The sequence below is a fragment of the Phyllobates terribilis genome, unplaced genomic scaffold (genome assembly GCF_046119375.1).
Source record: "Phyllobates terribilis strain yellow unplaced genomic scaffold, ASM4611937v1 Scaffold_33__1_contigs__length_13283291, whole genome shotgun sequence".
Lineage (NCBI taxonomy): Eukaryota > Metazoa > Chordata > Amphibia > Anura > Dendrobatidae > Phyllobates > Phyllobates terribilis.
Window position 1 is genome coordinate 13,002,106 of NW_027362793.1, and position 11,575 is coordinate 13,013,680.

At 48.2% G+C, this 11,575-nt stretch overlaps 1 protein-coding gene across 1 annotated transcript; it reads left to right on the top strand.

Moving 5' to 3' along the window:
* The first annotated feature begins 719 nt into the window (after positions 1-719).
* LOC141180619 (olfactory receptor 2A14-like) lies at positions 720-1,637 on the top strand. The gene has a single exon (XM_073660699.1). The coding sequence runs from the start codon at positions 720-722 to the stop codon at positions 1,635-1,637; it is 918 nt and encodes a 305-aa protein (XP_073516800.1).
* Positions 1,638-11,575: the final 9,938 nt, after the last annotated feature.

Here is an 11,575-nt window from a genome sequence, read left to right on the forward strand (position 1 = left end):
ATATTATTGCCATAATAGAAAACATGTTGTCCAAGTGTGGAGCCACAAGGATGTCCACATCCTCCTCAATGGTCATCTCCTCGTCCACAACAGCCACATTGGACAGTGAATAACACTCAAAGAACTCATCCTTTAGACTTCAGTTAAAAAAGTTTAGTTCAGGTTGTTTAAAGTTGAACAAACTAAAAGTAAACCCAATTTCTTTATTAGTTTGAAGTAATTGTTGGAATCATAACCACAGGGACCTTTCCTCATGGGATAATATTACATATTTCTATATTTCTTTGGAATCATATATTATATAAGCTCAGTATAAAGAGCTCATTCCCAGCACACAGACAGGTGTGTGCCACAGAGCGCTGAGCTCCATCTTACTCTCTTCATATTGTCTTAGAAGTAACCGGGGATCTTTCTATATCTCTGAATCAGAACTTTATATATCTGACTGATGTGCCAAAACAATTCTAATTTTGAGACGATCCCTTGAATCCAGTGAGTATAATGGTACTCGTCATTTTTATCAATATTCTCTATTGTTTTAGTGTTCTTTTTCGTGGTGTTGAACTTTAGAAAAAATGTTGCAGTTTTCTACCCTTATGTTAATAATTTATTCTCAGAATTATCAAATTTACTTACAATTTTTTTCAATGGACTAAAAGTAGAAAATGATTATATTTATTCTCTGAAATCTTTCTTCTTTGCAGATTTGTCAACATCTCATGGACAACAACACGTATACAACATTTCATATTCTGCCCTTCTCATTAAAAGCCAATGATATGCCGCGGATTGCTGGGATTTTTTCATCCATTTATTTGCTTACAATCACTTTGAATTCAGTGGTTATTGCACTGATATTTCTGGATGTCCATCTACACACCCCCATGTATCTATTCTTCTGTAACTTATCCGTCATAGACATCTGCTACACCACAGTTGTTATCCCGAAACTTCTCCATATATTATTATCAGGGAATGACCTGTTATCCTTCACCCAGTGCTTCACTCAGATGTTCTTTTTCTTCACGGGAGCCAGTGCCGAGGTGATACTTTTCTTCGTCATGGGATTTGACCGATACGTTGCGATTTGTCATCCTCTGTCCTACCACCAGATTTTGAACAAGACTATTTGCATCGTGATTGTTATTTCTATCTGGATCTCTGCCTCTCTAAATTCTTCACTATTTATAAGTTTCCTCCTTAAAATGCCCTTCAATAAGGTTGTTACTATTCATAACATCTTCTGTGATGCCGTAGACATATTTAATGCATCCTGTGGTGGCTCCTATGACTTTTACATCCTAGTCTATGTTGAGATTGTACTGTTTGGATTTTTCCCGCTTTTCTGCAACTTTTTGTCATATGTAAGAATAATCCGTGTGATTTTATGCATTAAGTCAAAGGAAGGAAGAAGAAAAACCTTCTCCGCCTGCTTGTCCCATCTCATTGTCATGATCATTTTCTACTCGGCAGGTACAGTGGAGTACATGATGCCTTTCTCAGACCGCACAGTGACCATCAAGCAGATCTTATCAGTGTTTTACACCACGCTGGTGCCCATGGTGAACCCGCTCATATACAGTCTACGCAGCAGTGAAATCCTGAAAGCTTTTCGGAGGTTATTGAGGATTACATGAAAAATCAGTGATGTATTCATCATGTAAGATTGACGAAGACGAATTTACAGTAACTCATGGGATGAACGTTTTTGTTATAGAAGAATAGCTCTAATTAAACTGTTCAACAAATTTTCATGAATTCTTTGTAAATGCATTTGTGGCACCCCTGAGGGTTCAGTCGCCACAGGGGTACTGCACCTCATGGAAGAGGTGTGGTATCTCCTCTCCGAGGTAAGGATGGAGCACCACACAGGACCCCACTACTCATCCAACACTAATAATAATAATAATAATTTTTATTCATATAGCGCCAACATATTCCGTAGCACTTTACAATTAAGCGGGGACATGTAGAAACAATAAATTCAATACAAGGTGAGTCAGTTTAACAGTTACATCAGGAGTGAGGTCCCTGCTCGCAAGCTTACATTCTACAAGGAAATGGGGGGACTCAATAGGTGGAAAGTGCTTGTTATTTCAGGTCAGGCAATTATAATAAGTCGGGATTATCATATAAGGCTGTATGATCTGGTCATCAGCCTGCATGTTCAAGTGCAATACTCAATTACCGAGTGCAGTTATCGTATGCATGGAGGGTGTAGAGACAGATGAACAGTAGGGAGCAGATTCTGAATAGTATTTAGGAGGGAACAGGGGAAAGTTAGTTTACTGGGTATTTGAGGTGGTAGGCTTGTTTAAAGAGATGGGTTTTTAAAGCGCGCTTGAAGACATCGGGGCTAGGCATCTATCGGTTCATCTGGGGAAGAGCATTCCAGAGAACTGGCGCAGCATGAGAGAAGTCTTGGAGACGGAGGTGCGAGGTTCGGATTATGGGGGATGTTAGTCTTAGGTCATTTGTGGAACGGAGGGCACGTGTAGGATGATAGACTGAGATGAGAGAGGAGATATAAGGTGGTGCAGAACTGTGGAGAGCTTTGTGGGTGAGAGCAATGAGTTTATATTGGACCCTGTAGCGAATGGGTAACCAGTGTAATGACTGGCACAAGGTGGAGGCATCGGTGAAGCGGCTGGTCAGAAATACGACCCTTGCTGCCGCATTCAGGACAGATTGGAGAGGGGAAATTTTGTGAAGAGGGAGACCGATCAGGAGAGAGTTACAGTAGTCCAGACGAGAGTGAATAAGAGCGACAGTAAGAGTTTTAGCCGTTTCAAAAGTGAGAAAAGATCAGATCCTGGAGATGTTTTTAAGATGCAGGTGACAAGAGCGAGTGAGTGATCGGATATAGGGAGTAAAGGAAAGGTTAGTGTCGAATATGACCCCAAGGCAGTGGGCGTGCTGCTTGGGAGTTATGGTTGAACCCTCCAAGGTAATTTCGATGTTAGGTAGAGTTAGGTTAGTAGAGGGGGGGAACACAAGAAGTTCAGTTTTGGAGAGATTCAGTTTAAGTTAGAGGGAGGACATGATGCTAGACACAGCAGACAAACAATCCTTGGTATTTTGTATTAGGGTAGGGGTGATGTCAGGGGAAGAAGTGTATAATTGGGTGTCGTCAGCATAGAGATGATACTGGAACCCAAATCTGCTGATTGTTTGTCCAATAGGGGCAGTGTATAGAGAGAAGAGGAGGGGGCCTAGGACTGAGCCTTGCGGAACCCCGACAGTAAGGGGATTTGGAGGGGAAGAGGAGCCGGCAAAAGATACAGTGAAGAAGCGGTCAGAGAGGTAGGAGGAGAACCAGGAGAGAACAGTGTCCTTGAGGCCTATAGAGCGGAGCATAGTGAGGAGGAGCTGGTGATCCACAGTGTCAAATGCTGCAGAGAGATCCAGGAGAATCATCAGGGAGCAGTGACCTTTGGAGTTGGCTGTTAGTAGATCATTAGAGACTTAAGTGAGGGCAGTTTCAGTGGAGTGTAAAGAGCGGAAACCAGATTGTAGAGGGTCGAGGAGAGAGTTATCTGAGAGATAGCGGATTAGACGGGAGTGGACCAAGCGTTCCAGGAGTTTAGAGATGAAAGGAAGATTAGAGGCAGGTCTGTAGTTAGCAGGGCAGTTCTGGTCCAGGGATGGCTTTTTAAGTAAAGGGGTTATGATGGCATGTTTAAATGAGGAGGGAAAGATATCTAAAGAAAGAGAGAGGTTAAATATTTTAGTCAGGTGAGTGGTAACCACCGGTGAGAGGGACTGCAGGAGATGTGAAGGAATGGGGTCACTGTTGCAGGTTGTAGGCCGAGAAGAAGCGAGGAGCTGGGTAACTTCTTCTTCTGTAACAGGCTCAAAGATGGCAAGTGAGCTTGAAGTGCAGCAGGGAAGGGGATTCAGGCACTGAGGAGATTGGGCTGAGATGTCCTGATGGATGTGGTTGATTTTTTCAAAGAAATAAGTGGCCAGATCCTCCCCGCTGAGGTTGCTGGTGGGGGCCTGTGCTTTAGGTTTCAGGAGGGAGTTTAAGGTTTCGAAAAGTCGTTTTGGATTGTTGGACATTGAAGTGATGAGGGTGGTGAAATAGGGTTGTTTGGCCAGATGAAGGGCAAGGTTATAGGTTTTGAGCATGAATTTATAGTGGATGAAGTCCTCTGCTAAAAGAGATTTTCTCCACCTTGAGCAACGTTGAAGAAAACGTGTTTGCATCGTGTGCCAGGGCTGCCGTTGTCTGTGTCGGATCTTTCTGCGAGTAGAAGGAGCCGCTTCATCTAGGGCACTCTTCAGTGTATTATTGTAGCGTGACAATGCTAAGTCGGGACAGGAGAAGGAGGAGATGGGGGCTAAAGATGTGTGGAGATTGTCCATAAGCTGCTGGGTATTAATGGTATGTGTGTTCCTATAAGTGTGGTAAGTGGGGGTGTCCTGGGTGAGGAGACAATTCATAACAGAGAAGGAAAGAAGGTTGTGGTCCGAGAGCGGGAGAGGGGAGTTGGTAAAGTCATCCAGCGAGCAGAGACTGGAAAAAAACAGGTCCAGAGTATTCCCGTCTTCATGGGTAGGAGAATTAGTAAACTGTGAGAGACGGAATGAAGAGGTTAGAGAAAGTAGATGAGAATCAGATTGGGAGAGGGGATCATCGATGGGGATGTTAAAGTTGCCCATGATGAGGGTGGGGATGTCAGAGGATAGAAAGTGAGGAAGCCAGGTGGCAAAGTGATCCAAAAACTGGTGGGAGGAGCCTGGAGGGCAATACACAACTGCCACTCGCAGGGAGAAGGGTTTAAAGAGTCTGACGGTGTGGACTTCAAAGGAAGGAAACATAAGTGAGGGAACCGGGGGGATGACCTGGAAAGCACATTATGAGGAAAGGAGCAGACCAACACCTCCACCCTGTCTGTTGCCAGGTCTGGCGGTATGTGAAAATTTCAGCCCACCAAACGAGAGAGCAGCAGCAACGGTGGTGTCTGGCTGCTGAAGCCAGGTTTCTGTGATAGCCAGAAGGTTAAGGGAATTAGAGATGAAAAAATCATGGATGTAAGTTAGTTTGTTACACACAGACCGTGCGTTCCAGAGAGCACAATGGAAATCGAGAGGAGAGGGCATGCACTGAACGTTAATAAGATTAGCAGGGTTTCTATATTCAGCTGGAGGAGAGTAATGTATGCTAGTGGAGGGGGGCCCAGGGTTGGGGGAGATGTCGTCTGCGACTAGTAAAAGGAGAAAGAAGAAAAAGAGCAGGTGGTCTAATGATTTGTATGAACGTTTTGAGTGCTGTATGGAGGTAGAGGATGGTTTGCAGTGGGTGAGGAATGTCAGTAGAGCCTCAGAGTTATACATGGGAGAGGGGAGAGGGGAAAAGGGAGGGGCTGATAAAGAGTGAGTGCACAGAATGTGTTAAAGGGCAGGTGAGTTTTGAGAAAGCAGAAGTGAAAACTAATAAAAAGCAGATTGATAAGACTAATGCATAATGCAGAAGCTGACCGAGAAGCATGTTTGTATGAATGTCTTATGCACCTTACCTGTCTCCTGCCCTGTCCAACTGCCATTGTATAACTGCACTTTAAATTATTGCACGCGTGGCCCAGCATGCGTGCTATCCTGAGTCAGAGCCGAATATATATGAAATGAAATGTCTGCTAGAGTCCAGCACCAGTTGGTCATACTGAGTAATTAGCCAATTAGCACAGGGCTAGAGCAGGCAATGCTATGTAAGATAAACACAGAGGCCATAAAACAGTGAAATAGAAGCCTTTGAACATTTTAAAATAGAAACAGGACAACAAAAACAAAAAAACAAAAATACACAGGACCAAGGAATTAAATACCATGGAAAAATGTTGCTAGAGAATATGACTCTGTTCACACTTATCAGACAGCACACAAACGGATGGATGAATTAAATACCATGGAAAAATGTTGCTAGAGAATATGACTCTGTTCACACTTATCAGACAGCACACAAACGGATGGATGAATTAAATACCTGTGTGAAGAAGAAGAAGAGAGGAGAGTGGATTATCAGCTTCGTGCCATTGTATAACTGCACTTTAAATTATTGCACTTAAAATCTATTGCAAGCGTGGCCCAGCACGCGTGCTATCCTGAGCCAGAGCTGAGAGGGGTCTCAAGAACAATGTGCTGCCCCGTTCCTGAATGGAGGAGTAAGGGGGGAACCAAAAGTCAAGGGGAACCTTGTAGTGAGTGAGGGTGGAGGAAGCACTTTACTTTTACACTAATAGATCCATATATATACAGAGGCCATCTTTAATACAGGGTCTTTGGTCGCAGTTCCCTGGAGTGGTCAGTCAGTACAAGCTGCAGCTACCCTAGAATGCTGCGATTCCCGGTCTCAGGCCTCAAGACTGGGGATTGGGGCAGAGTTGAGTTATAGCCAGCTCTGTTCTAAATCTTAGTCCACACAAGAAGGCCCAGGAGGGGAGCAGAGGAGAAGAGCTCCACAGGCGAAAGGATCTCAGCGGGTGCGGACGGAGCAGAGTCGCCACCTGCTACCCTTATTCTGGCCCGCCGGAGAGACCCTGCCGCAAGAGGGGGTATCGGTCCCCGATTATCTGACTTTGTACTCCAAGTCCCTGTCAGAAAAGTCCGGAGGCTGAAGTGGATCGCAGGGGGATACGGACGATGCGGAACCGCCACCTGTATCCCTTAACCTGTGTCTATCCAGAGGGACCCGGTCTAACGCCACGTTCTTACCACAGTCACCAATAAGGGACCCAGTTGGTCCGGGAGCTACGAGCTACCCTTATAGGACATCACAGTACCCGTACGGGACTCAGTGGGGACATAAGGCGGTTCAAGTACAGCTAGAGAGAGGAACACGCTGGTGCAGGTGTCCTGTCAAGCGCACCCGAGTTACCCAGAGTGTGCTGAACCCCATCCTGGTGGCCGCAGCGCGCGGTAAGAAGCAGATGGAAGCTTTGCACCTGCCACTACACTACCGTGAGTAAAGCTTGGAAGACTTCACCCATTGTCTCCGTCATTCCTTCCTGCGCGGCACTGCACCCACTACGCAACACTACTCCCTCACTCTCTGCCCTGAGGCCTACTCCGCCTGTGGGGAGGAGTACCAACTAAACTGCTAGAATATCGGCCTCAGAGGACTGTTGCAGTGCTGGTGACCTTCACCAGAAACCACAGGTGGCGTAGTCGAAACCATCACTCATCCCCTGTAGCCCATAATTTTGATGTGACAGCCCTGGGCAAGGACCGGGCCAAGGCCACGACTGCATCCCCTACAACCACCAGCCCGCCATCCAAGTAACCCCCTTTCCCAGGGAGGGCTATCAGGAGGGCGTCACATACTTGGCTAATCGGCAGGATTGCGTGCCCACAGCAACGGAAGAAATTATCCCCATTGCCGACGGGTACTGTGCGCCTTCACAAAAAGACTGTCGTTTTACACTCAATGTGGCGCCCGCCCAAGAAGAACGGACGCCATTATGTGCAAAAACAACAGCATCTCCGATACTCCCATCGTGGGCCTGGGATCATCATGGCGCCAAAAGCTACGACTGCCCCTTGCATTAGAGACTGTCCACGTAGTAGTGTCTGTCAAGACAGATGGGACGTCCCAAGGAGTGACCGTCAGCCAGCCACACTGGAGCCGCCCCAAAAGGAGGAGGAGATGAAAGCAACAACAGGGTGTGGCCTCAACAATACCAGACTCACCACACCCTGCAGCGAAGATGGACGCAGCCCAGGAGATGTCCTCCGAGTCCTACGACGCTGGCCCACGAGCTGCTACCTCGCTCGGTATGGAGGGAATCCACCTGACCCCGGAGGAGGCCGAATTCCTCCGAGGAGAAGCACAGGACCTGACCCGGAGGGTCGCAGAGGCCCAGCGACTGGCTGCTGCGGAGTGGAGAGAGGAGTTGCTCCAAAAGATCCGGGCCCGCCGCCAGAGCTCTACAGGCCTACCTACGAGGACTGCGGCCCAGGCGGAAGGAACCCCGGAGGCCTCGTGCAGTCCAGGATGGGGTAAGCAACAAACCCCTGTCCCGGGTGCCAGATGCACGGAGGCCCTCCTTGATCTGATGCCAGCACCCCTGTCCCTGGGCGCCGTCGTGTGGGAGCAGCTCTTAGCTCTGGATGCGGAGGCCCAAATAATTGCCACCGCCGGAGGCCTGCAATGCCTCCCGACTCCCAGTCTAAAGGATCCTGCGCTTAGTGGGGAGACCACCTGCCCCAACCCGGACTGGTCCGCACCAGCAGAAGGCCTGCATCAACCCCAGCTGTCGCCGCTGCCCACGCCTCCGGTCGCCTGTACGGCGGCAGAAGAGATGGCCTGGGACAACCAGGGGGGGGGACTTGATGGGCTTCCCCCAGGAGACCAGGGCTGAAGCGCGGAGGCGGGAGGAGTTCTGCCGCAAGGAGCTCCTCCAGCTTGACAAGGAGCGGCGGGAGAGGAGGATCCACTGCGAGCGCCTGGAGGTGCGCGCCAAGGCCGCAAAATCAAGGGCCCGCCAGGCAGAGGCCACCCGTCCAAGACCCCGGGAGGAAGGTCTTATAGTCCGCTTCCACCGAGAGGCGGGATGGGGCTTCATCCGGAGCCCCCAGTTTGCCCAGGATGTCTTCGTCAGCAGGCGGGATGTTGAGCCGCAACTGGAGAAGGGTCACTCTGGCCGGAACCTCTACCCAGGCGATTTAGTTTCTTACACCCGACACCACGGGGAGCATGAGTGGTACGCCCTGGACGTCCACAGGGTGTTCAAGGAAGATGCCCCCATGCACCTGACAACAGAGGAACGGTCAGACTCCATTGGGAAACACGAGCCTTTTCCCCGGCGGGGTTACTACCCTTGTTAAGCAGCCCTGGAGGTTGCACCTCCCTTTTGACTAGGTTTTTTTGGTTTTGTTTAAAAATGTTGCCTTTGTTATTCCTCCCGGCTTCTCTAGAGACACTTGTCCCTGTGGATGCTAATCAGGAGACAGACTGAACTTTGTAAATAGTTTGCATCTATTTAGGTGCTCCCTACTGGTTTTATACAAAACCCTATCTACCTCAGACCTCGGAAGCAAAACCTGTCTGAGTGTAGCTCTCCCGGAGGTCCATCTTGGGATCTCCATGCCCTGCAGCCACCCCAGGGCCCACGATGAGGGTTTGGGACAGGTCCCTCATGCTTCAGAACAGACTCTTTTCCTATTTTTCTACTAGAATAATGTCTTCCTAATATTTTATATATGTTATAATATATAATTTGCAACGTTTAAGTACCTGAGCCTCCCATAAAGGGAAGATTGTTTTGCTGTTCAAAGCATATAAAAAGTCTGTACCAATGTTTTTGCTCTTTTTGCAGCCCGCGGACGTGCTGTGTTTCACCAGGGGGGAATGTGGCTCCCCTGAGGGTTCAGTCGCCACAGGGGTACTGCACCTCATGGAAGAGGTGTGGTATCTCCTCTCCAAGGTAAGGGTGGAGCACCACACAGGAACCCACTACTCATCCAACACTACACTACTCCCATTCTGTAGGGGGTCTCAAGCACAATGTGCTGCCCCGTTCCTGAATGGAGGAGTAAGGGGGGAACCAAAAGTCATGGGGAACCTTGTAGTGAGTGAGGATGGAGGAAGCACTTTACGTTTACACTAATAGATCCATATATATACAGAGGCCATCTTTAATACAGGGTCTTTGGTCGCAGTTCCCTGGAGTGGTCAGTCAGTACAAGCTGCAGCTGCCCTAGGATCCTGCGATTCCCGGTTTCAGGCCTCGAGACTGGGGATTGGGGCAGAGTTGAGTTATAGCCAGCTCTCTTCTAAATCTTAGTCCACACAAGAAGGCCCAGGAGGGGAGCAGAGGAGAAGAGCTCCACAGGCGAAAGGATCTTAAGGGGTGCGGACGGAGCGGAGTCGCCACCTGCTACCCTTATTCTGGCCCCGCCAGAGAGACCCTGCCGCAAGAGGGGGTACCGGTCCCCAATTATCTGACTTTGTACTCCAAGTCCCTGTCAGAAAAGTCCGGAGGCTGAAGTGGATCGCAGGGGGATACGGACGGAGCGGAACCGCCACCTGTATCCCTTAATCTGTGTCTATCCAGATTGACCCGGCCTAACGCCATGTTCTTACCACAGTCACCAATAAGGGACCCAGTCGGTCCGGGAGCTACGAGCTACCCTTATAGGACATCGCAGTACCCATACGGGACTCAGTGGGGACATAAGGCGGTTTAAGTACAGCTAGAGAGAGGAACACGCTGGTGCAGGGGTCCTGTCAAGCGCACCCGAGTTACCCGGAGTGTGCTGAACCCCATCCTGGTGGCCGCAGCGCACCGTGAGAAGCAGAGGGAAGCTTTGCACCTGCCACTTCACTACCGTGAGTAAAGCTTGGAAGACTTCACCCATTGTCTCCATCATTCCTTCCTGCGCGACACTGCACCCACTACGCATCACTACTCCCTCACTCTCTGCCCTGAGGCCTACTCCGCCTGTGGGGAGTAGTACCAACTAGACTGCTAGAACACCTGCCTCAGAGGAATGTTGCAGTGCTGGTGACCTTCACCAGAAACCACAGGTGGCGTAGTCGAAGCCACCACTCATCCCCTGTAGCCCATAATTTTGATGTGACTGCCCTGTGCACGGACCGGGCCAAGGCCAGGACTGCATCCCCCACAACCACAGGCCCGCCGTCAGAGTAACCACCTTTCCCAGGGAGGGCTACCAGGAGGGCGTCACACATTCAAATGAGGTTATCCAAATTTATTTGACCATAAGGGAACATAATATTATCATATCGCTAAATCATTAGCTCTAGTTTTTAAAATAGGAGATGTGGGGTAAAGAAAATAATGAATACACAATTCATGGTTACAAAAAGCTTCCATACATTTATTGAGAATTTTTATGACAAACTATCATTACATAGGCTGGTGTGGTGATACTTTTCTGTCCCTGTGTAATTCAGCTTCCTGACTTCAAAGCAACATCAGGTACAGACTTTGCAGAGCCACGGACCAGGTATAAGAATAGTTTTTTTGTGGCAGGTATAGGTTCAATAGATATGGAAGACATATTTTTTGCATCATGGAGCACTGCTGAACACCATGTATTCACTTGCATTGCAGTATGGCCTGCGCAGAATTAATATTGGCCAATTGGATAAAGCTGTGTGTCTAATACGCACAAAAAACTAAAATTGTGATAGGAAATATGGCGTTAATATCTCCCACCTGGGACCTCAAGGGGGGAAGATAGCCTTAACACTTTTTTGGTACCTAAGCCAAAAGCAGGTTCTGATTTAGAACCCATGTCCAGTGCTGGGAGATTCAGCGTGCTGTAAGCACTGTGTCATTTTCTGAATGGAGTGCTCCCCTTCGCAAGTTCTATGCCATTCCTATGACAACATTTTTATAAGCACCGCCTGATTGTTCGATTAAATATATAAAATTTAACAGCTTAGTTCGTTCCTCTTGCCCTATAAATTGCACCCCTAAAGCCTCATGAGGTTCCATGTTACCAGTAATGGGTGTCCAATCAGCCTTTAATAAAGGAATGGTGGTGGCAGCTAGATTTTCTTTGGTTATTTTGGGTCTTGGCGGTGACAGTGCTGAAGTATATACAC

Bases quoted from the DNA above. Each gene is read 5' to 3' on its own strand.
- LOC141180619 (XM_073660699.1), top strand. From the start codon at position 720: ATGGACAACAACACGTATACAACATTTCATATTCTGCCCTTCTCATTA.